This window comes from Saimiri boliviensis, chromosome 17 (assembly GCF_048565385.1).
Source record: "Saimiri boliviensis isolate mSaiBol1 chromosome 17, mSaiBol1.pri, whole genome shotgun sequence".
Lineage (NCBI taxonomy): Eukaryota > Metazoa > Chordata > Mammalia > Primates > Cebidae > Saimiri > Saimiri boliviensis.
Genome location: NC_133465.1, coordinates 71628645 through 71653447, shown reverse-complemented (window position 1 = coordinate 71653447; position 24803 = coordinate 71628645). Strand labels below are relative to the sequence as shown.

Genomic DNA, 24803 nt, shown 5'->3' with positions numbered 1-24803 from the left:
TCCTTACCGGTCACATGGGAACACCAGGGTTCTGTTTGATGAGGGAGAATAGCAACGCAGCATTGCTTTTGCCCAAAACGGGGTCTGGGCAAAAGGGAGGGAGATGTGCACACCCTGACCCACTGGCCACAGCTTCCTTCAGAGACCCCTAGGTCCGGAGGCCCTCCCTCAACACAAAGAAACATCTTATGGGCTGGGCATGGTGACTCACGCCTGTAATCCCAGCACTTTGGGAGGCTGAGGCGGGTGACTCATTTGAGGTCAGCAGTTCCAAACTAGCCGGGTCTGGTGATGCTGGCTGTAATAGTAATCCCAGCTATTCAGGAGGCTGAGGCAGGAGAATCACTTGAGCCTGGGAGGCAGAGGTTGTGGTGAGCCGAGATCGTGCCACTTGCATTCCAGTCTGGCGGCAGAGTGAGATCCTGTGTCAAAAAAAAAAACCAAAAAACTTATACTATTATTTAAACTGCCTTCCTTGGCTTCATATTGGCTTGTGGTATCTGAAATCAAGAGTTTGTGTGAATTTTAACACGTGCTCCTGATGGTGTCGTGTGCCCCTCAGCGGTCATGGGGCTGTGCTGGTGGCATGCGTGGTGCACACTGGGGCCTTGTTGATGTGTGATCCCTGAGTAAGGCCTCTGGTCATTGGCCTGCTTTGCTTAGAGCTTGGGGGAGTCCCTTCACACCCTGGGCTTGTGTTCTCCTGAGCAAAACAGGGGTTTTGAACTTGGCAACCATTCTGACCTCTTCCAGCTCAGTTACTGTCCCGGTTCTTTGAGCCTTCAGCCTAGCACCTTAGGTAGTTGGTGTGCCATGGTGGGCCAGGCGTGGAGACAGAGTGCTCCCGTCCTGACCTCAGAGTCCCAACTCACAAGTTGTCTGGACTTTCAGACAATTCAGCTGATGGAGCAGGAGGTCATTCCACGTGGGCATTTCAGAGCTGTGAAGCATGTGTCTCAGCAGCAGGGCTGCGGCCTGCCAGGAGTCCTCTTTGGGAACAGGACTTGTTCTCTGAAGAGTGGCTGTACCACGTCTGTGGAGCCCTCCCAGTCAGAAGCCTCCGTGGCACATGTGTAGGTGGGCTGGGTGAGCCCTCTTGGGCAGTCAGCCACAGGAAAGCCTGTTGAGGGCCACTGTTAGCCCTTTTGTCAGGGGAAAGTGTGGACTGTTGATTTGATTTTTTTGACATCTTTTCTCAACACGAGCAACATAATCTGTGCTACTACCAGAAACTGACATGTCTAGGTTTACGTGACACAAAATGTCTTTGGTGGCACCTGTGGTCCTGGGGAGCCTGTTGTAGAGAGGGGTGTCCAGTGTGTCCCATCCTGGGCCTCATATGACCAGAGAAGACCGCAGGAATGAAAAATCCCGTCACCAACCCGAGGAAAGGCCAGCAGAGACCTGCCCTAGGAGCCTGTCCTCTGGCGGCCCTTCTTCTCAAGGGCAGACCTGTTTCTCAAGGGCCAGGGGCCTGCATTGTCTTGGAGTGGTACAGGATGTGGCCTTGGCCTGCAGGAGCCTCAGGCTGGGGTCTAGTAAAACCTTAAGTTTTTACGAGAGACATCTTCAGGGGAACTTGCGAGTCGGGTGCACAGGGCAAAGGGTAGAAAGCCAGGCCTTAAAAGCTCAGGATGGGCGCTGGGTAAGCAGGCCAACCCTGAACCGAAAAGAATCTATGTGGTTCAGAACGGGAGTTCTCCACCTGGCACTGGTGCCATTTGTAGTGGTGTGTTCTCTGCACGGTAATGTCTTAGCAGCACCCCTGCCCCCGGTTGTGATTCTCAAAATTTTCTTCAGACAGTGCTGAAGGCCCCTGGCAGGCAAAGTTGCTTCCCTTGTGGTCTGTGACTTAAGAGAGTAAAGAAGCCTGTACCTTCCTGTTTCTGCCCATGTACCTTCTCTAGAATCCTGGAAACCAGGATTTCAGAAATGGGCTTTCTCCCATTTGGGGTTCCAGCGCGTCGCCATGTCTCTGACCATTCCAAAACGTAAGTCAGGTCTTCTGTGTTAAATGCATACCTGGTGGATACTGTAAAGATTTTTTTGTTTGTTTGTAAGACGGAGTCTTACTCTGTTGCTGAGGCTGGAGTGCAGTGGCACGATATTGGCCCACTGTAACCTCCGGTTCAGGCAATTCTCCTGCCTCAGCCTCTGGAGTAGCTGGGATTATAGGCGTGACCCACCACGCCTGGCTAATTTTTAGTAGACATGGGGTTTCACCGTGTTGGCCAGGCTGGCTTGAACTACTGACCTCAGATGATCTGCCCACCTTGGCCTCCAAAAGTGCTGGGATTATAGGCCTGAGCCACTGTGCCTGGCTGGATACTGTGAAGATCTAAAGATCTGCATTTTAGAAAACAAATTCTGTCCGGGAAGGCAGAACACCTAATTCTGGCAGTGGTTCTTGAATTCATTTTGAGACTGAACGGGGGAGTTGACAAATAACGGGAAGGAATTGCTTCACCCAGAAACCTCCAGATCTTGCCGCCGCCCGGGGTGGTGTCTGCTGTAGGTGGCACAGATTGTCCTGCTGTCTCTGACAGGGGCAGCAAGCACCACTCATTGTGGGTTTCCTTCCTTTCATGTGAGGGTCAAGCGGTGGTGCCAGGTTCTGATGCTGCTTACGTTGGCCTGATGGGGGCTGCCTTCGGGGAGAAAGCTCCATGCCAAGTGCATTTTGTTCTGCGCAGCTTGGGAGGAGTGAGCATTGAAAACCTACCAGTCACTGCCCACAGCAGTCCTGGGCAGTGGGTACTGAGCTCTTCAGACTCGTGTTGCAAATGAGGAAACTGAGTATAGAAGGCTGTATAACTTCACAGAGAACAGACTTGAACTTGAGCGTTTTAGCCCCCCAGGCTACTACTGCAAGCAGCTGTCTGCTCCCAAAGAAGGGAACAGCGGCCATGCTGCATGGTCTTCAGCCATCAGGAGTGTGCCCTGGATGCTTCCACTTGTCCAGAATCTGACTGGGACAATAGATTCAATACCTGAAATAGCAGAAACAGACTAAACTTAGCTATTTTGGTGGAAGACTTGGATAGACACCTCGTTTTAACCAGAATTGGACTGGCAGGCAAAACCCAGGGACTGTTGTAACTGCTCTTCCCAATCCTAATGTCCCCTAAAAGCAGCTTTAGACCACCCCCTCCTTGGGTCACCCCTCAGCAGAGGACATTTACTTAGTTCACAGCTCTTTGTCATCCTACAGGAAACTTTCTCAAAATCCAAATAATGAAATTATATAGAAACATTTTACAGTTTTATACATTTTACACATCATCATTTTAGGGTTGAATTGCTAAACTTCATAAAATTTTCTATTTGCTAAAATAGAAAAATTGCTAAAAACTTCATAAAATTTTCTATTTGCATTAATACTCAATCCCCACTTTTTATTTTTATTTTTTGAGATAGAATCTTGGTCTGTTACCCAGTCTGGAGTGCAGTGGCGCGATCTCGGCTGACTGCAACCTTTGCCTCCCAGGTTCAAGTGATCCTCCTGTCTTAGCCTCCCAAGTAGTTGGGATGACAGGCGCCCACGCTGTGCCCAGCTAATTTTTTGTATGTTAGTAGAGACAGGGTTTCACTGTGTTGCCCAGGGTGGTCTCTAACTCCTGAACTCAGGCAGTCCACCCGCCTCGGCCCCTCAAAGTGCTGGGATTATAGGCGTGAGCCACCACGCCTGGCTCCACACGTGTATTGAAACTTGACAGGTCAGAATGGAGCATGTCTTCATGTATCTGGCCTTGTTCCCCAGTGTTTTATCCCCACGCATTGGTCTAGCTGTCTTTGGGCACCATGAGGGGAAAGCGTCAAATGTTCAGACTACAAATAGCAGCACGAGTGGCCGCTTCCCACGTGACAGCGCCTGGCCAGGGCAGCAGGGCATCCCTGAATGACTGGCACACGTGGGCGCGGGCAGCCTTGGGTCTTTGTTTTCAAACCCATTGGCTTCACTTATTCCTGCAAAAACACCAGTAGCAGTAAGTCCATTGAGAGCCAAGAACATGTTGCTTTTATTGTATTTCGTCTATTCTCTAATGCCATGGTTGATGGGGGACATTGTTTACAGCTAACGAGAGATACCATTCTGCTGAGATGTTTTGGAGGAAAAAAGAAATAGGCCAGGGCATTAGCTTACACCGGTAGTCTCAGCTACTCAGAAGGCTGAGGCAGAAGGATGGCTTGGGCTCAGGAGGTTAAGGCTGCAGGGAGCTGTAATGGCGCCAGTGCCCTCCAGCATGGGTGGCAGAGCAGGATCCCTGTTAAAAAAAAAAAAAAGAAAGAAAGATGGTGTCATTAAATACACCTTCAGTTACAGATGGATCGTGAGTCCATGCCACATACGTCTTTTGAGTACATGAAAGTTTTAGTGTTACGTGATGCAGTCTGTATTCTGTAACTTTTGACCCAGAGTATTCCTGAGATTCTTCCCCACAGATTGCAGCTGTAGGTAATTGATTTTCATTCTTTGATCGTCTTCATAGCTCTATAAAGTAGCTTCCTCTTACGCGTTGCGTTGAGCCCTGGGGCTGTCTAGCATTTGCTCTTAGGGACAGTGCTTTTGTGCACATCCTGTCCGTGTGTCTGGGGCACCTGTGCGCACACCTACGTCTGAAGGTGCGGTGGCTGCTGCTTGGCGCGTGCAAGTGTCCAGTTCTGCAAGATAACGCAGGAGCCTGCATATTGATACGTATCTGTTTTTCTGAGGTGGGTGTGCAGATTTCTATTTCCCCCTGCAGCACAGCGAGTTACATCATCCTCAGCCGCACAACACTGTTTTCAGCAGGGCAGGGGAATGATGAAAAAGGCAGAAATAAACGTGCTGTTACTGGCGGCGGCGGCGGCGGCGGCTGGGGAGGCCGCGGCGCAGTCACTGCTAGCCGAGCCCAGCCGCGCTGATCGCCATCCAGCCCTAACTCGCGCGCGTGGGCCCGGCCGCCGCAGCCCATGGAGCTCGAGAACATCGCAGCGAACACGGTGCTACTCAAGGCCTGGGAAGGTGGCGATGGGAATCGCAAAGGCAAAAGCCAGAAATGGCGGCAAATGCTCCAGTTCCCCCACATCAGCCAGTGTGAGGGGCTGCGGCTCAGCCTTTAGCGTGATGACCACAGCCCGTGTGAGCGGCAGCCCGTCGGGCGCCTGCCGTTTCGAGAGTTCTGTGCCACGAGGCTGGAGCTGAGTCGCTGTGTCGCCTTCCTGGATGGGGCAGCCGAGTATGAAGTGACCCCGGATGGGAAGCGGAAAGCATGTGGGCGGCGACTGATGCAAAATTTTCTGAGCCACACGGGTCATGACCTCATCCCTGAGGTCTCCCAGCAGCTGCTGACAGACTGTGCCCAGCGACTGGAGCAGGTGCCCTGCAAAGATCTCTTCCAGGACCTCACGCGGCTGACCCACAAGTACCTGAGCGTGGCCTCCTCTGCCAATGACCTTGACAGTGTCTAATTCAGCTGTTTCTTGCAGTGGAAGTGGCTGGAAAGGCAGCCGGTGACCAAAAACGCCTTCAGGCAGTACCGAGTCCTGGGCAAAGGTGGCTTTGGGGAGGTGTGTGCCTGCCAGGTATGGGCCACAGGCAAGATGTATGCCTGCAAGGAGCTAGAGAAAAAGCAGATCAAGAAGCAGAAGGGGAAGGCTGTGGCGCCGAATGAGAAGCAGATCCTGGAGAAAGTGAACAGTATGTCTGTAGTGAGCTTGGCCTATGCCTGTGAGACCCAAGGACGCCCTGTGCTTGGTGCTGACTCTGATGAACGGAGGCGACCTCAAGTTCCACATCTGCCACATGGGCCATGCTGGCTTCTCCAGAGCGCGGGCTGTCTTCTACACCGCCGAGACCTGCTGCGGCCCGGAGGACCTGCACCGGGAGCGTGTCGTGTACAGCGACCGAAAGCCAGAGAACGTCATGCTGGGTGACCATGGCCACATCCGCATCTCCGACCTGGGACTGGCTGTGCATGTACCCGAGAGCTAGACCATCCAAGGCTGTGTGGGCACTGTGGGCTACACGGCTCCAGAGGTGGTGAAGAACGGACGGTGCACATTCAGCCCTGACTGGTGGGTGCTGCGCTGCCTCCTGTATGAGAAGAGCCAGGCCAGTCACCCCTCCAGCAGAGGAAGAAGACGATCAAGCGGGAGGGGGTGGAGCGGCTGGTGAAGGAGGTGCCCGAGGAGTATTTGGGGCGTGTTTCTCCACAGGCCCGCTCACTCTACTCCCAGCTCCTCTGCAAGGACCCCACCGAACGTCTGGGGTGTCGTGGGGGCAATGCCCATGAGGTGAAGGAGCACCCCTCTTTCAGAAGCTGAACTTCAGTCGGCTGGGAGCCAGCATGCTGGAGCCACCTTTCAAGCCTGATCCCCAGGCTGTCTGCTGCAAGCATGTTCTGGGCATTGAGAGTTCTCCACTGTCAAGGGCGTGGAGCTGGAGCCCACCGACCAAGACTTTGATCAGAAGTTTGCCACAGGCAGCATGCCCATCCCCTGGCAGAACGAGCAGATGGTGGAGACGGGGTGCTTGCAGGAGCTGAATGTCTTTGGGCTCAATGGCTCAGTTCTCCCAGACCTGGACTGGAAGGGCCAGCCACCTGCTGCACCCCCTAAAAAGGGACTGCTGCAGAGACTCCAGTTGCCAAGATTGCTGTGGAAACTGCAGCGACAGTGAGGAAGAGCTCCCCACCCACCTCTAGCCCTGAGCCTGAGGTCCCCACCGGTGGTTGGTAGCAGCTACCACAAGCACCGTTCACAGTTCTGCACAGTGGTCTTCCCCAGTGTCCACTCAAGTCATGGCCTGGGAAGCGCAGACGGAACTGTTCCCAGCGTCCTCCGCCCGTCAGCCCCGGCCTGGCTGAGTGTGGCGAGGCCTGGGCTGTCCCTGGGACAAAGGTGTGTCCCTTCGGCTCTTCTCTGTGAAGCTCGGAGCTTTCTGTATTTATACGAATGTCTACAGCGACCGAAGTGTTCTTAATTCCACAGCAGACCTGGCACCCCCGCCTTGGCTCCTGGGGGCAGCCAGCCCTGGCTGGGAGAGTGGGAGCTGGCAGAGGAGCCACTGCCAAACTCAAGGCTCCTCTGGCCCAGTTTGGATGGCTGAGGGTGGTCACAGCCCTGCGCCCTCAGCACTGTGCTAGGCCGCCCCCCTGCACCCCACCAGCCTCTGAGTAAGACTCATGCCTGCCCCTGCTGCCCTGGGCTCAGGCCACTACCCAGTGGGGCCCAAAGCTGTCCCTTCTCAGTGCATGTCAGAGCTGGATCTGGGGCCTCTGTATCCCCTAGGCCTGTGCCAAAGTGGCCAGAGATTGGGCTGGCTGTGAGACCCATCAGTCCACTGCTCCAGCTGGCCCAGATAGGTCTGCCTCTGCCTTCCAGCTCCCAGGGCCGGGTCCCTGATGCCGGGCCCTGTCCCGAAGACACCTCTTTCAGAAACGCCTGAGCCCAGTCCCTAGGAGGGGTGGGGCGTGCCTGGACAACCCTCAAACATTCCGGGCTCCCCTCATGACAATAGATACATGTGCCCAGCCAAAAAAAAAAAAAATGCTAGTAATGTAATTTCCTACATGGGGATCTCAGATTAGAGAGTTTAGCGGGTTTAAGATCAAAATATTAAATCAATTCATTTTGTTAAACCAACAACAATTAGTTATAAAATTAATTTGAAAGATACTGCTTACAGTAGCAAAAACATCTCTAGGGATAAATTTTATGACAGATGCGTGTGCATTAAATATGTAAATTTTATTGAAGGACATTTAAGGAAGATTTGCCTGATTCTCCTCCATGTTCAGAGAAGGGAAGATGTCAGCTGTCAGGTCTCCCAAAGTTGGTCCTAACACTCAGTGACGTTACCATCGAAATCCAGGCATTTCTCTAATATGACAAGGTAACTCTAGAATTCACTGAGGAGAGTGTAGGGCCAGGGTTAATTAAAACACTTGTGAAAAAGAGGCACATTTGCTCTGCAAACACCAGAACTTACTATAAAACTGTCCTGACGAAACTTTGTGTAGTTCTGGCCACGAGAAGGGCTTAGAAGGAGTGACAGCCCAGAACACTGAGCATGCCGGGCTTCGACGTTTTCCAAGTATTCTCTGTTAAGAGGAGGCCTGAGATTGGGCGCAGTGGTTCATGCCTGTAATCCCAGCACTTTGGGAGGCTGAGGCAGGCAGATCAGGAGATCAAGACCAGCCTGGCCAACATGGTAAAACCCTGTTCCTACTGAAAATACAAGAATTAGCTGGGCGTGGGGGCGCGTGCTTGTAATCCCAGCTACTCGGGAGGCTGAGGCAGGAGAATTGTTTGAACCTGGCAGTCGGAGGTTGCAGTGAGCTAAGATCATGCCACTGTGCTCCAGCCTAGCGACAGAGCAAGACGCTATCTTGAAAGAGGAGCCCCAAGTGCTTGGAGAGAAAAGCAGCTGATTGCAGGGATGGTGCAGAAAGAAGGAAGGCGAATCTGGAACACGAGGAACTATACCATATTGGAGTGGAGAACGGGAACTGGAGAATCCGTAATGCTGCATAGAGAGAGAATAATTCACAAAGCTGTAATAAGGTTGAGTATGTGAAAGACCCAAAATTGGAAACTTTTTGAGTGCTAACATGCTCAAAGGAAATGCTACTCGGAGCATTTTGGATTTTCAGATTAGGGATGCTCAACTGTGGAGTACAATGCAGCTGTTGGGAGAATCTGAGAGTAGATGTGTGTTTGCTTATATATATCTGATACACATTTTCAGATTGATATATACGATTGTTTAAATATAAACATAGGTAGAAGACCCAAATCAAACATAAACACATATATATGTATATTCCTCATGCCTTTGTTTTTTCTTCAGATTTTTTGAGACAGGGTCTCATTCTGTCACCCAGGTTGGAGTGCAGTGGTGCAATCACGGCTCACTGCAGTCTCGACTAATTGGGCCCACGTGCTCTTCCCGCCTCACCCTCCCAAGTAGCTGGGACTATAGGCCCACAGCACCATGCCTAGCTAATTTTTAAAATTTTTTTTTGTAGAGACGGGTCTTAACTATGATTCTGGTCTCTTTTTTTTTTTTTTTTTTTTTTTGAGACGGAGTTTCGCTCTTGTTACCCAGGCTGGAGTGCAATGGCGCGATCTCTGCTCACCGCAACTTCCGGCTCCTGGGTTCAGGCAATTCTCCGGCCTCAGCCTCCTGAGTAGCTGGGATTACAGGCACGTGCCACCATGCCCAGCTAATTTTTGTATTTTAGTAGAGACGGGGTTTCACCATGTTGACCAGGATGGTCTTGATCTCTTGACCTCGTGATCCACCCACCTCGGCCTCCCAAAGTGCTGGGATTACAGGCTTGAGCCACCGCGCCCAGCTGATTCTGGTCTCAACTGGGGCTCAGGTGACCCTCCCACTTCCACTTCCAACATGCTGGGATTATAGGCCTGAGTCTGGCCAGTTACAAAACTTCTTGATGTAGACTGCAGTTGAAATCTGTAGTAACTTTGCTTGGCTTTGTCTGCTGGTGTGAACATTGTAGTCCATTTCAATTGACCTCTTACTCCAGGTTTGTTCTATACTTCTTTAGATGCTGGACGTGGAGACTGGCAGGTGCTGTGCACGCCCCGTTCCGCACGGGTCTGTTCACTCTGGCGTTTGTGCTTACCCTGCTCCCAGCAGTGCACCAGGCAGCCCATGGCCACTCTCCTGGCTCCTTCCTGCCTTTCAGGCACGGCTGTCATTGGCCTGGGCCTGGGGTTCTCGAAACCACCCTGGGACGTAGGAGGCGAGGCTCTATGATTTTCGTTTTTCCCTCACTTACTTAAGGTTTTGAGGGCGAATAGGGGCCTATTACTGTTTTTGTTAGAAGTAGAAGTAACTTTTAACACTTTTTTTTTTTTTTTTGAGATGGAGTCTTGCTCTATCACCCAGACTGAAGTGCAGTGGCAAAATCTTGGCTCATTTCAACCTCTGCCTCCTGGGTTCAAGCGATTCTCCTGCCTCAGCCTCCCGAGTAGCTCGGATTACAGGTGCCCGCCACCACGCCAGGCTAATTTTTTTGTATTTTTGTAGAGACAGGGTTTCACAATTTTGACCAATATGGTCTTGAACTCCTGACCTGTGATCCGCCCTCCTCAGCCCCCAAAGTGCTGGGATTACAGGCACGAGCCACTGCACCGGGCCTGTTAGCCTTTTTAGTGTTGGTTATGCCTTCAGCACTGATACTATTCATCCATCTTTAAATTTGTCTTGTTGGATTTATTGTGTCTTTATTCTCACTTCCCTTGATTTGTAGATTTCAAGCCTGGGTTACTGTGTAAATCCTCAGAAGTTTTTCATTGCTTTTGCTTTTCTCTTACCCAGTCAAATACTTCTACCAACATGAGAGTACCTGCACATACTCTCTTCTCTCGCCTCACCTATGGTAGCTGCTTTCTCTCCTAAACCTCCTCCCTCTCCAGTGTGACGTCTGTGGCGGGCTCCGCTGGTCTTTTCTGCTTGAGCCCTTTCTCCCCTGCATTGCTGCTGCTTCTGTGTCTCCCACCCTGTCCTAGAAGACTGGAGTCAGGGAGGTGGGGCTTTGATTCCCTCTTTGTCCCCCTTGCAGTTCCTGCCTGCTTGGCCCTCATCCAGCATCTGCCTTGGGCTACTTACTGACGGATGGGGCTTTATCTCCAGCATGGGTCCCTGAGGACAGGCGTTGCTGGAGTCTTCTGCCCCCACCACCTCTCCCCCGTTAGGGATTGTCACCATAACCCTTGGTGCGCGTATCGGAGACTCAGTGTGGAACTGAAGCAGGACTTGGACTGAAACGCTGTGTGTGATTTCCTCTCCTAGTGGGCATCCCCACCATCAGATGGTGTGGGGCAGAGGGGGACTACAACGTCATGGTGATGGAGCTACTGGGGCCCAGTCTGGAGGACCTCTTCAACTTCTGCTCGAGAAAATTCAGCCTCAAAACTGTCCTGCTGCTTGCCGACCAAATGGTGAGGACTGTGCACTGACACCTGGTGCACATTTGCTGTCAGAAAGACTCGGTCGCTCAGCTCTGCTGTTCTTGGCATTATTACGGCTGCTAATTCGCAGAGGAAATGGACACGTGTTGAGCCCCAGCCTCGAGGCTAAGGTGGCACGACTGACTGGCTTGGAGGGCACCCTCTGGGTACCAGCACAGCATGCTTCCGTTTAGTGGCTCCCTAAGTCTCTCAGGGACACGCATGTGATTCCTAACCACATCGGTGCAGTCTCTGTTAATTCTGGTGTGTAGCCTTTGTGAAGAACAGAGCTGGGAGAGACCACTGTCTGGGGTGGGGTTGTCCACTCTCTGTGTCACCCCATCTCTTTTTCTTTGAGATGGGGTCCTGCTCTGTCGCCCAGGATGGAGTGCAGTGGTGTGATCTCGGCTCACTGCAACCTCTGCCTCCCTGGTTCGAGCGATTCTCCTGCCTCAGCCTCCCAAGTAGCTGGGACTACAGGCGCGCGCCACCACGCCCAGCTAATTTTTGTATTTATAGTAGAGAGGGGGTTTCACCTTGTCGGCCAGGATGGTCTTGATCTTTTGACATTGTGATCTGCCTGCCTCGGCCTCCCAAAGTGCTGCGATTACAGATGTGTGCCACCAGGCCCGGCCCTCACCTCTGTTTTGTGGGAGCAGAGGGCAAAGCGCCTAGGCTGTGGAGGGTGGAGGGTTGTTGAAGGCACCTGGGGGAACAGTTTGGTCAGTTCTGTGTCCCCCTCACTGATGGTTAAACTACTGTGCTGTGGCTGAGGGGCAGAAAGAACACAGCTGCTGGCATGGTGTCCTGCAGAGGCCACCTTGGGGTGCCATCTCACGGCCTTGCTTCTCTGCTCACAGATTAGTCGCATCGAATACATTCATTCGAAGAACTTCATCCACCGGGATGTGAAGCCGGACAACTTCCTCATGGGCTTGGGGAAGAAGGGCAACCTGGTATACATCATCGACTTCGGGCTGGCCAAGAAGTACCGGGACGCGCGCACCCACCAGCATATCCCCTATCGAGAGAACAAGAACCTCACGGGGACGGCGCGGTACGCCTCCATCAACACGCACCTCGGCATCGGTGAGCCCCGGGTGTGGGGTCGCTGGCCTCGGCCTGGGGTGCCTTTTGGGCGTCTCCATGCCTCAGCCCAGGAAGAGGCCAGCCTAGCTGGGGGCGCGAGCGTGTCATCAGACCTTTGCGGCAGACGGGGTGGCTCGTGGCTGCCAGGTGTGGGGGCGTAGGCGGGATGCTGGGACGTTTCCGAGTCCCCTGTGATGTGTTTGGGAATTTCCTGAGGATGCACGAAGGCGGCTGTGGGTGAGAGTGACGCAGGCGTGTGTCTGAGGGTGGCCCCCGCTGCGTCAGCAGGCTCTTTGGCCTTCACAGGAGCGCACGCGTGTCGTCCTTCATGCCGCTTCCTTTTCTTTTCAGAACAATCCCGAAGAGATGACTTGGAGTCTCTGGGCTACGTGTTAATGTACTTCAACCTGGGCTCCCTCCCCTGGCAGGGGCTGAAGGCGGCCACCAAGAGACAGAAATATGAAAGGATTAGCGAGAAGAAAATGTCCACCCCCATCGAAGTGTTGTGTAAAGGCTACCCTTGTAAGTCTCTGGAGGCCTCCCCAGTGGAGCCGCTCGTGGGGGTTGCCCTTGTGTTGGGCCCACTGCTCAGGAGACTTGCTGCCCTTCAAAAGGGCGGTGGCAGGAACCAGGGGTGCTTTCAAGTATAGAGGTAACAGCCGACCCTCCTGTCCGACTTGGCTGACTTGCCAAGTGCCCATCCGTGTAGGGAGCACTCGGAGGCCCTGGACAGACGGCAGGCGAGGCGGGCCCGAGCCGCAGGGCCCCCGGGGGCTGGAAAGGGACAGCTGGGCAGTGGTGGGGCCTCTCCCTGCCCTGGCTGCCCTCTCTGGCGCCCTCCGGCTTTGGGAGCTCAAGAGTTTTTCTTTGCATTTGTAGATTGCCGCAGGGTACGCGTCTCAGATGAAACTAAATCGTGCTTTTGGACTTGAGTTCTTTTCAATGCTTTCTTAAGGCCTGGAGTCTTAGAACTCTGACGGGTGTTTGAATCGCTCTTCTCCCCTTGAGTGTGCAGCAGCAGGAGGTGTACAGCAGCGTGGACGGACTCCTACAGTTGCTGTGGGGTTTTGAGAGTTAGCTTTGAGTTTCTGTTTTGCAGCTGAATTTGCCACATACCTGAATTTCTGCCGTTCCTTGCGTTTTGACGACAAGCCTGACTACTCGTACCTGAGGCAGCTTTTCCGGAATCTGTTCCATCGCCAGGGCTTCTCCTATGACTATGTGTTCGACTGGAACATGCTGAAATTTGTAAGTGGCACTGCCAGCACGTTTGCTCCGCGTGCTGTTCGGGGGCTGCCTCTTCAGCCAGAGGCCAGCGGCCTCTTATGTTTAGGGGACTGTGCTGTATAGGGAGTGTCTGCCCCACGGTGATGGGCGACTGTGTTGTAGCGGGCAGGACTTTGACTGAGTGGGTGTCTGCTTATGGGAAAGGGGCGCCAAGTAATAAGATGCCATCAGGGAAAGCAGAGGGATCCGTGGAAGTCCTGGATGTGGACAGCAAGAGGCCCCCTCTCCACTATCACCAAGCAGAGCTAGGGCTCAGAGCACATCCTAGGGGAAGGGGGCGGGGGTTGGGAGTGCATCTTCCCATTCACTGTGCCACATGGTCGTCGTGCCCACCAGATGAGTGGGGTTGGGGCCTGGTGAGGTGCGGCTGGTCCAGCCTGACCCTGTCATGAGCTGGTTTTGCCTGTGGCTTTCTGGGTGTGGGTGTGAGAATGCCCTGGAGCAGCCCAGCCCTGGGTCCATTGTCTGAGCTTCATTACTATTCAGATGCCACTGCCAGAATGGAAGCTCCTGTGTAACTGTTGTGTTCTTTCTTTAAAAACTGTTTAGTTATCAGTTTTGAATAGAAGTTGGAGCCTTTGCAGGTGACAGTCTAATGAAGGAGCAGAACTGCCTCTTGGGAGACAAAAACCGCAGCCTTGTCCGATGGCGGTGCAGGGGCCAGGGCGGGGTGGGGGTGCCCTGGACCCGGCCTCAGCACCTCCAGGTGCTGGGAGGGGTGGGTTCTGCGGGGCAGGTCAGTCCTCTGCCAGGGCTGTGCTGCCTCGGGAGGCGTCAGAGCCACCCTCCTGCTGCGTTGGAGTCACCTGGCCCTCAGAGCAGGCTGGGCTAGGGTTTTCTGTGTACGTATTGGGCTGTGTGTAGCCCAGTGGACGTGGCTGTGTCCAGTGAGCTTTATTTGCAGGAAAAGGTGGCAGCTGGGTTTCGGCCCATGGCTGTAGTTTGCAGGCCCCTGCTGCACAGCACTGGCAGTTAGAATCTGCTCTCTTGTAGGCTGCTGTCTCGGCTTAAAAGCTGACCTTCCCACCCGCATGCATCTGGATGGTGTAGCACAGACCTGGCTGCCGGCCTCACCTCCACACCTGTGCAGACTGTTGGGGGCCGCAGGGTCTGGACCCTGAGTGGACCCCTTATCTGACCAAACGCTCTCATCCCCGCCCCACTTTCCTCCCCAGCTGTCACCATTTGGGGCCTGTCTCTGGCCTCCAGTGGTTCCTGTTCCTCTCCTTTCCCTGCACGTGTCAGTGAGGATGTTCACAGAGGAGCAGGCGGCCCAGCTGCTGCCCATTTTGAAGTTTAAGGAAGTTCTGAGCCCCCAGGGAAGTGCCGTGGCGAGTGGGGTTTTTTCGATTGTTGGGGGAGCTTAGAGGCCTGGCTCTGACCCCTTTCTGGGATGGCGCTGGCATCCCACGGGGAGAAACGTTGTTGTGCAGCATGCGGGCGGCTTCGCAGCCAGTCTTGAGCCCCAGTGCCCTTTGGTAGGTATTTTCTCACGTGGCTGGGGCAGCCCAGGACCTGGGGTTGCTTTCTGCCAAATCTGGTTCCATGCCGGCCTCACCTCCTCCCTCCTCAGGGTGCCAGCCGGGCTGCCGACGACGCCGAGCGGGAGCGCAGGGACCGAGAGGAGCGGCTGAGACACTCGCGGAACCCGGCCACCCGCGGCCTCCCTTCCACAGCCTCTGGCCGCCTTCGGGGGACGCAGGAAGTGGCTCCCCCGACACCCCTCACCCCTACCTCACACACGGGTGAGTGCCCACCTCCCAGCACTCCGGGACAGCTTCCTGTGTCTCAGGGTTGGTGGGGGCAGTGCACTCAGTGGTGGACACGGAATTTCCCCTGCCAGGTGATGCTCACTCCTGCGAGTGGATGAGCCGGGCTGCCCGGGCGCCTTTAGAAATGCGGGCACCTGCTGGTGTGTGTGATTCTTCCCGCATCTCATGTTCCTCCCGCGTGAGCCCCTCAGCCTCACTCCCATGCCCCTGCGTGTTCCTCCGGCTGGATCCGAGTGTTGGTGGCCATCGGCTCTGCCGGCTCCTGACTGTCCAGGCAGCCGAGGGTCCTCTAAGCTCCAGCGGGAAGCAGCAGCCGGGGGCAGCCCACTCCGTTTCTCTTCCTCTCCTCAGCTAACACCTCCCCCCGGCCCGTCTCCGGCGTGGAGAGAGAGCGGAAAGTGAGTATGCGGCTGCACCGCGGGGCGCCCGTCAACATCTCCTCTTCCGACCTCACGGGCCGGCAGGACACCTCTCGCATGTCCACCTCACAGGTAGGTGCCGAGCCCCCGGGCGGGCACCGGCCTCAGCTGTACCATCCAAGTCCAGAGCGGGCTGTGGTTTCTGAAGGGCTCGTTTCCTTCCTTCTTTTCCCCCATTTTCGAGAGTTTTTAATCTCGCCGAGGCGTGGTGACCGATGAGGCTTCTGGGGAGAGCCTGGGAGACAGGCTGGGCCGTCACAGGGCTCACCTTCTGGTCGCAGATGGCCAGTCTCAGGTCTCAGGTGCCCGAGGCCAGCGGACCGTGGGGGCTTTCTCCTGCCATTTGAGTGCCCTGCCGCCCCCAGCCATCCCCACGCAGGCAGCACCACCCGCCTGTTCACACCTCGTCCGGGGTGCATTGCTGTGAGTGCCCCGGCCCAAGAACCTTCCTCATTCCTGTCGCTGGCCAGGGTTGGAGGCCTGTAGGGACCTCCACGGGCTCCCCATAAGACCCTCCCTGCTAGTGTGCCCTGCAGTGAGGCTTCCATTCTTTTGACAGCCTTGTCTGTCTTCCCTTGGACAAGAAGCACCCCTGCTGTGCAGCAAAGGCAGGCAGCCGGGGTCGGCCACAGGTGCGCCTGATCAGCATCCTCCGCCAGCAGCCTCTCCTCTCCTCGCTCTGGCTTGTTGTCTTTTGCGTTTGCTAACGTGCTCTTCAAACCACAACAGCTTTCTACCTATGGATCCTTTGTGTTTCTTCAAAGCGTTCTGGGTTGTTCACCAACAGGTGCAGGGTTGCCCTGTCAGGACTGTGTTTCACCAGCAGGCGTCCTGGGGGTACCAAGGTCTCCCACGGGTCTTCCGGATGAGCAGGAACTCGGTTCAGAAACGCCCTAGAGTCTGGCTGTGGGCTTGTCGGGCGGCGTCTCTCGGGGTCACAGGATGGAGCCAGGCCCACTGTCTTGAGCGGGGCTGGGTGTAGCTGGCTAGCCAGGAAAGTGCCGGTGTGGGGAGCACTTTTGGCCACATGCAATCTTTTAATAAGTGAGTTTAGGCCAGGCATGGTGGCTCACACCTGTAATCCCAGCACTTTGGGAGGCCGAGGCAGGTGGATCTTGAGGTCAGGAGTTCAAGACCAGCCTGGCCAAGATGATAAAATCCCATCTTTACTGGGGAAAAAAAAAAAAAAAAATTGAAAAATTAGCTGGGTGCGGTGGCAGGCACCAACCCTAGCTTACTTGGGAGGCTGAGACAGGAAAATCGCTTGAACCCGGGAATTGGAGGTTGTAGTGAGCTGAGATCATGCCACTGCACTTCAGCCTGGCCGACAGAGTGAGATTCTGCCTCAAAAAAAAAAAAGTGAGTTTATTGCACGTTTCTAATTCACTAGTAATTTAACTAGAAATGGATTTCTTGTAACATTCTCTCGAAGAGACCAAAGATGGAGGGATTGTGACTTTGTGGTTACTTGCATTGGGCATGAGGGGTCCGGCCTGCGTCACGAGAGTGGGTCCCTTACACGTGCACAGCCCTGGTTTCACCTCCCTTCCACAGCCTCTGGCCGCCTTCGGGGGACGCAGGAAGTGGCTCCCCTGCCACCCCTCACCACACCTCAGTTCCTGGGAGCAGGTCCCAGGAGGGTCTGCCTGTGCCCGCCTGTTCTCTTGACGTGGCGGTTCTGTGGCCCCTGAACCATGGAGCAGGAGCCAGGGGCTGTCCCCACGCTGGGCGCCGACTGGATGTGGACGGCCTCACCCCAGCGCTTGGCTGACAAAGGACTAGGGAAGGGGCCCGGGTGCTTTTTTGCTTGTTTATTTTTTTAAAGAAAATTAAGTCTCTAATGGTTTGGCATCTTTTCTTTTTTTTTTTTTTGAGACGGAGTTTCGCTCTTGTTACCCAGGCTGGAGTGCAATGGCGCGATCTCGGCTCACCGCAACCTCCGCCTCCTGGGCTCAGGCAATTCTCCTGCCTCAGCCTCCTGAGTAGCTGGGATTACAGGCACGCGCCGCCATGTCCAGCTAGTTTTTTGTATTTTTAGTAGAGACGGGGTTTCACCATGTTGACCAGGATGGTCTCGATCTCTTGACCTCGTGATCCACCCACCTGGGACTCCCAAAGTGCTGGGATTACAGGCTTGAGCCACCGCACCGGGCCGGTTTGGCATCTTTGAGAGCAGTGAAGGCAGGCTGGGCAGTCACAGCCCTGAGTCTAGCCGCCTTTTCTCAGCACACGGCCCCGGCAGCACCTGGGTATGGCCATCGCAGCCACCAGCCCCCAGTGTGGTGGTGAACAGTACCTCCTTCCATGGTTTGCTATGGCAGGAACTCATGGCTGGGCTTTTAGGCACTTGCCTTCACATGAAGAAATGTGATGTGGGCTCTAACAGGGAGGAGTCTCCAGAGAGAGTGGTTTGGAGGTGTGTTCCCTCCAAAAGAAGCATCTTGTTCTCTGCCCCTGGGCACTCTGGGGGGCCCTTCCTGAGAGGCATGGTGAGGGCTCCCCACCTCACGGGAAGGTTTCGGCTGTGTCCTCTTCCTGCCAGACTCTGCCAGCACCAGCACATGTGGTCAGTGGCTGTTGCCGGCAGTCCCCATTGTGAATCCCGGAGCGGGGAGACTGGAGGCTTGATTCCTCTGTGTGCCTCACCTGCTTGCTCGGGTGAGCTGGAGACAGGCGCCATGGGCAGTGACTCATCCCCGGCCAGTCTTCCTCCTTGGGCTGCTGCTCTTCCTGGTTCTTTCTGCTCCTCTCAGGAGTCAGTGCACGCCGTGGAGATGGGAAGAGGCGGCAGAAAGGTCTCCTGGGCCTTCCTGGCTCTGGGTGGGTCTGCATGAGGGGAGGACCATGTAGTAGCCCTGCGTGTGGGTCCCTGAGGCCCCCACAGCTGCAGGACCCTGTCCCAGCCCAGACTTCGCATGGGTCCGCTCTCTCTTCGCCCCCTCTCTCCTCGGGCTGCTGGTGTTCGGCCAGGTCTCTTTGGCCACAGTAGCCTCTGCCCTAAAGGCCATCTAGTTGCTGAGTCTGTTTGGGGTTTTTACTTGGTGAGAAGGCAGCCTCATCAGTCCAGCGGTCGATGACTCGCTTTGATCAACCCCTGCTCAGAGCCAGGCCTGAACCCCGTTGTCGTACCGGCGAGGATGTGCGTCTCTTCCCTGCCTGCAGGCCGTGCCCTGAGCCCCGGTCGGGCCGCTCAGCACCTGCCATCCCGCAGGGCATCAGGTTCTCTTAGTGCTTTAGAAGGTCCTCGCCCTCGTTGGCCTTAAGAGCAAGTGATTCTGGAAGAGGAGTGGCCGCCACTCTCATCCAGAGGCCAGTCCTGAGAGGCAAGTGAGGCTGCGGGCCAGGCCTGGGCTCCCCCAGCCGGCCCCTGTCAGGGGTCTGCAGGCCTGGTTGAGGCGAGGACACCCGTCTGGACACAGGGCCGACACAGGTAGTCGGGGCCAGCGGGACGCTTACCAACGGCTGTCTTTTCCCCACCTCAGAATAGCATTCCTTTCGAACACCACGGCAAGTAGCTGCTCGTCTCCCATCGGAAGGCAGCACTGGGTGAGTGTGCGTGTGGCGGGCGCCAGGCAGCAGCGCCGGGTGGGTGGGAGCCACCATGCCCCGCCTGCCCACCCGTGGGAGCTTGCAGGTGGGCTGGGCTTGCATGCCAGGTGCTGGAGGTAGAGTGAGGCTTCTTCTGCTGTTAACTCTTGTGTGGTGCAGAGCGGCGGCAGTCCACTGCCCAGTCTTGGGGGGAGGCTGTCCACAGAGACTCTCGGAACAGAGTAACCCCAGGAGACCGTCCTGATGGCCTGTGGCCTCCCTGTGACTGCGTTCAGCGTGCCGCCACTCCCCTCCTGTCCTGAGTGCCCGCCCATGGGGCAGGAGCGGCAAGGCGGGTGCCCCGAGTACCTGAGGTGCCTTGTCTGGGGTCGGCCGTGCCTGGAGGGGCGTCTGTGTCCTGCTCAGCTGAGTGGCTCCACGCTTGGTGTTGGGGGCTCCTAAGCTCTTGCTGCGCCACACTCCTGGTGGTCTCTGCGATGCCGGCTTTTCTGGTCGCCTCTCTCTTCCTGTCTCATCTCTCTCTGCTCTCGTTTTGTGTTTCTTTTCACACCTGGTCTCCGCCCAGCCGTCTCTGTATGAACTCCTGCAGCCGCAGCCCTCTCCCTCCCCGCGTCGGTGCATGGCCGACGCCCTCGCTGCGCTCCCTCCTCGGCGGCCACGTGCTCGGCGGCTCCTCCAGCAGGGGCTTGTGCTTGTGTCGGGTTCGTGCCGCCGGCAGGCCCGCCGCGGTTTTCACACTGTGCACACTCTGGAAATGTGTTGACGGGAACTGCTTTTCACGTCTTCCCTGAGCAGGGGTCTTTGTTTTCAGACACCAGGTTCCTTTCCAGGAAGGGAGGCCGGAGCGCCTGTCTCCGCTCGCCTCGGATCCTCCAACCCTGCCGAGCTCGGCTCCGCGGGCACCTTGCTTGCATGCCTCTTCCTCCTTCCTGTCTTCCTGTCGTTGGTTCTGCTGAGCACGTGTTCCAGCCACAGAGGCCCCTGTGTGTGTGGCCGGTGGCCCAGGCGTCTAGACTGGGGCTAGGCGGTGGCGGTGCGTCCCCTGCCCGGCGCCGTCACTGTGGTATCTGTGCCTGAGTGCCTGGCCGGCTCCCCCGGCCCCATGCTGACCTTCTCCTGTGCTTTGGCTCCGACAGATTCCTGGTCGGGTGGCTTCCAGTGGTCTTCAGTCTGTCGTGCACCGATGAGAACTCCTTATTGCTGTGAAGGGCAGACAATGCATGGCTGATCTACTCTGTTACCAATGGCTTTACTAGTGACGCGTCCCCCGGTCTAGGACCGAAATGTTAACACCGGGAGCTCTCCAGGCCACTCACCCAGCGACGCTCATGGGGGAAGCAAACTAAACGGACAGACTCCAAGAGCTGCCACCGCTGGGGCTGCACCACAGCCCCCCACGTGAACTCGGTTGTAAAGGGGCTGGGAAGAAAAGCGGAGAGAATCGCAGAGAATCAGACGCCCTTTCCAGGGCTTCTCAGCTCCCCCCAGTGGTGGCCGCCCTGTACTCCCTGACGATTCCACTGTAACTACCAATCTTCTACTTGGTTAAGACAGTTTTGTATCATTTTGCTAAAAATTATTGGCTTAAATCTGTGTAAAGAAATCTGTCTTTTTTGTTTCTTTCTTGTCTGTTTTTGCGGTCTTACAAAAAGATGTTGACTCTAAGGAATCCTGAGCCAGACGCTGGCTTGGCGTTTGTGTAGGAAGTGGAGTCAGGCAGGGAGAGGGTGCAGGCGGATCTCCAGGGTGTGTGTTGTGTTTGTTTGTTGTCCACTTTGGAGAGGAGATTTCTCATCAGAAGTCTGTGGTGCGTGTGTGTGCACAGATGTGGCGGGACCTCTTTTACCTGGTTTTGGGGTCTCACCCTCCCTCCTCCTATAACTGAAATGCCTGGCGTTGGGAACTCTTGAGGCCCTCAGAGGGCACTTAGGGACGGCAGGCTGCCTCGGAGCAGGGGTGCGGTGGGTGTTAGCAGGCAAAGCAGTGCCACTCTTCCCCAGAAAGTGGGCAGGCAGCCGGAACTCTGAAGAACTTGGAAGCAGAGGCTTTGAGACCCTAGCAGGATAGATAGTTGGGAGTCCCAGGATTAAAGGTGGGAGATGCATTTCTGGTCCCTTGGGAGGGGATTGTTAACCGAGAGGCGTGTGTGGTTATTGTGGTGTTTGTTGCCTTGCTGCCTTTGCACTTGGTAAATTCTCTTAACAGACTGTAAATGCTCCCGTGCCAATTGGCACTCATATCTGTGTGTGTGTGCCTGTGCTCAAAACCAGCAGCGGGGCCGCCCTCGCCAGGTGCCAAGACTAGCTCAGAAAAGCCAGCGGGCCAGAGGGACTCACCCTGAGGTGTCAAGGAGCAGGTGACTCTCCCAGCCTGACCCAAAACCTCCGCGTTGAGGAAGTAGGGTCTGCGCTCTTCGACCTTATGTTGGGCGCGTGTCTGTTGGAAGTGAAGCAGCGTCCGTGGGGCTGAGTCCCACCAGAAGGCAGGCGGCCTCCGTGAGCTGGTGCTGCTCCGGGCTCCACGCTGCTGTGCCCTGTAGTTCCCAGGATGCCTTCTCGCTTCTCACTCCGTAGCAGTTGGGTGGTAGCCAGTGGCCGTGCACTCCCGACCCAGACACGCAGTGCAGTGTGTGTGCGTGGGCACTCCTCCATCGCCCTGTCATGGAGGACATTCCCTTTGGACTCGGGGGCCCCAAAGGTGTGCACCTTGGTTCTTCCCTCCCTTCCCCAGAGTTCCCCGGACGCCGTAACTGGTAGGCACCCCAGAACACAGTTGTGCACTGTCCCAGCCGGCTGGCCGTCTCGTCTGAGCCCGTGGGTGCTTTCCGAATCCTAAGCTGGTTACTTTGTAAGCATTTTGGAGTGTAGGGCTTTGAGCAGGTGGGGGCTGTGTGTCTGGAAGTACAGCGGGAGGTTGGGGTGGGTCAGAGCCGAGTTAGGGATTTTTCTTTTTTGCTTGATGCCTTCCTGAGGGTAGCTGTCTCCCACCCAGCAAGGCGTTGCCAACGGCTGCGGCCTGAAGTGGCGCAGGCTTGCTTTGTAAATATCCGTGGTCTGGATGTAGCGCCGGAGCATCTGTGCGAGGCAGCTCTGCGCCCGGGCTCCGGCCTGAACCTTGCTGGGTTGTGTCCTTGGAGTGTGGTTGTGACAGTCCTTGCCCGGTATCTAGTCCCCATCGTCCCGTGCAGGAAATGTAGGTAGGACGTCCGTGTCAACCTGTGCTCTGGCAACCAGTCTCCAAGCTGTGCGTTTGTATGGCCACTGTATTTGTGTACTTTAACAACTGTGTAAATAATAAATTCATAATGACTTCTACCTTTCTTCCCTGCCCTTTCCATGTGGTCTTTTATTTCATCGGCTTGAGATTTTTCCATGTGTTGGGGTAAACCTTGTAAAAATCCTTTTTTGAGACGGCTGTTTGTTCTTTCTCATCCTGTTGGTCTGGGAGAGCCACACGCTGGGCCTCCTGCTGGGCAGGGAGGGGTGGCAGCTGCTCCTCCCATGCTCCCCGCCCAGGCTCCGGCGTGCACACAGAAGCCCACGTGAGCTCTGTGTGGTGGGTCTGGAGAGCCTCTGACCTCCACTGCCCTCCCGTGGCCAGAGGGCCACAGCGCTCTGTGAAGCCCAGGAGCTGCCCCGCTGGCCCTGCGCAGACGGGAAGATGCAGATCTGTGCAGTGCCTCTCCGCCCCGCCTCCCCGGGACCTCCCGGCAGCGGACCCCTTCTGAGGGGCTCAGGCTGCCGGAGCAGGGAGCTCTGCACCGGTTGGTCGCCACCAGCGCCTGACCTGTGCGGGCGAGCGTGGGTGAGCTCCCCTCCCCTCCCAGCTCCTCCGGCCACCTCCACCCCACACTCCATTCTCCACTCCAGGCCACTCCCTTGTTCCCTTGGCCACAGCCATGCCGGCAGGTCGCGCTGCCCGAGATGAGAATATGCCTGTTGGTAGTCAAAGTGCAACAAGGACTTGAGGTGGCTTGCTTGGAGGTTGCTGGAACTAAGAATGATGTCGCTTTCTGAGCCCCCCGTGGGTACGTGCCGAGGGGATCCCCGGGCTGTCCCGCCGACTCTGCCTGTGACGTGCTCCTGCCCCAACCCCAGGGATGGCTGTGGCCTGGCGCTCTGCCAGCCCCTCCTGCCCTGACTTTGCCTCCTCCCAGGCCCTTCCTCTTGGCCATTCTGACCGTAGCCTAGACATCCTGAGCTGGCTTCCCGGCCTTCCTGTCTCCGGGCTACCTCACATGTTCCCTCTTGCTGGTGCAGACTGAGACACTGTCTGGGGCCTCACTGGCCATGGGTGAGGCTCAGCCCCCACCCCACTCAATGCCATACCGGCCCCAACCAGAAAATGGCAAGAGCCATGTTCCAGCTCCTGCCTGACCTTCCCAGGCCCACTGCCTCCCTCCTGGGTTTCCCTGCCCTGAGAGGGAGCAGGGGCTGCTTGTCTTCCAGGCCTGCTGGGTGGTGGAATGTACATCTCCTCTGATCTGTGAGGGCCAGTGCGCACGGGGTTAAAGGGTCTGTTCTCTGAACCTGAGTCTGGCTGGGTCTCTGTCATCAGACATGGTTTAGACACTGAGAAAAGCAGGCCCTTCAGGTACTAGGCAGTGCCTCCCCGGAGCTTCACCGACCCTTCAGAAGGCAGAGGATGGTGGCATCTGGGGCCACTAGGCCCTTTCTGGGTCTCCTGTGCCCCCATCCCCTCCCCCGCATGGGCCCTGCACACATCCGTTCCAGGGTTGTTCTCAGGGAAGGCCCAGCCAGGTGGGCACCTCCCCTCCTCCCACTGATCTGGGGTCACATGACGATGTCTGTGGCCCCCACCCCGGCCCCCATGTAGCAGTGGGTTCTGGGTAAATGTGTGTCTGGTCGGGGGGTCTTCATAGCACCTTAGACCTGAGCCACTTTGGGCACCAGAATCTGTCCCCAGGGTTGGAGGTAGCTCTGTCCCCAGCTTCCCCCAGTGGGCTCCAGGCCTCCTTCCCCCTCGCTCACACCTGCCGGGTCAGACCAGACCCACTGCCCAGTGGCTTGTCTCCCATAAAGGCATCAGCCGAAGAAGGGGGTGGCAGAACTCACACCCACTCAGCCCACCCTACAGTGCAGGGACCCCAGCCGAGCATGGTGACCTTTCCACATCTGGACCTCTCCTGAATCACTGAGCAGTGTCCCTCAGGCACGTCTCTCCGGCAGCGGCACTGCTGTGTGCTCTGGGTGTGGGGACCAGAGTGAGGCACATCAGGGGTGAGAGTTGAGATGGAGGGCCCGCATCCCGCCCAGGGGAGGGTGAGGGCCCGAGATACCTGGACACGGGGTCCCAGGAACGGGCACCCCCTACCTGGCCCATGACCTCCCTGCCAGTTCCTTCATAAGCCCAGCAGAACCAGGGACAGCCAGGTCCAGAGGGGGTGCCCCCGGGTCTGAGCAGCCTCCCTGGGGCCCCAACATGGGAAGGCCAGCCAAGGAAGGCATGTGTCCTCCGAGACCCAGGCTGCCTGCTCCCACCTCCTCCTGCTCCCTTCAGCGTCTGGGTGGGGCTGGCGGACTCTGGAGACACATGGCCCTGGCTGTGCAGAGCTCCGCCGTGATCCCTGCAGCTGCCAGCACTGCCTGCGCCCAGGTGGGGACCTCCACTGCCCTGAGGCTGCAGGCGGGAGTCTGGGTTGCAAGAGCTCAAGCCCAGCTGGGCAAGGCCAGGGGCAGATGGGGCAGCTGGGCCTGAGACGTGC

The 24803-nt window shown here is 56.3% G+C and overlaps 1 protein-coding gene and 1 pseudogene across 3 annotated transcripts in view; both read left to right on the top strand.

Moving 5' to 3' along the window:
* CSNK1D (casein kinase 1 delta) overlaps positions 1–24803 on the top strand; it is a 33030-nt gene that overhangs the window by 8101 nt on the left and 126 nt on the right. Inside the window, exons 3-10 of one of the 3 annotated variants that reach the window (XM_039476206.2) lie at positions 10805–10953; positions 11823–12051; positions 12403–12573; positions 13151–13299; positions 14912–15083; positions 15462–15601; positions 19012–19075; positions 20215–22398. In XM_039476206.2, the coding sequence (XP_039332140.1) occupies positions 10805–10953; positions 11823–12051; positions 12403–12573; positions 13151–13299; positions 14912–15083; positions 15462–15601; positions 19012–19044 (1043 nt within the window). In that variant the 3' untranslated portion in view covers positions 19045–19075; positions 20215–22398. Of the gene's footprint in view, positions 1–10804; positions 10954–11822; positions 12052–12402; positions 12574–13150; positions 13300–14911; positions 15084–15461; positions 15602–19011; positions 19076–20214; positions 22399–24803 lie in introns of those variants that run through there. The other 2 variants (XM_039476205.2, XM_039476204.2) reach the window with 2 other exon arrangements.
* LOC141581920 (G protein-coupled receptor kinase 6-like) lies at positions 2–10798 on the top strand (annotated as a pseudogene).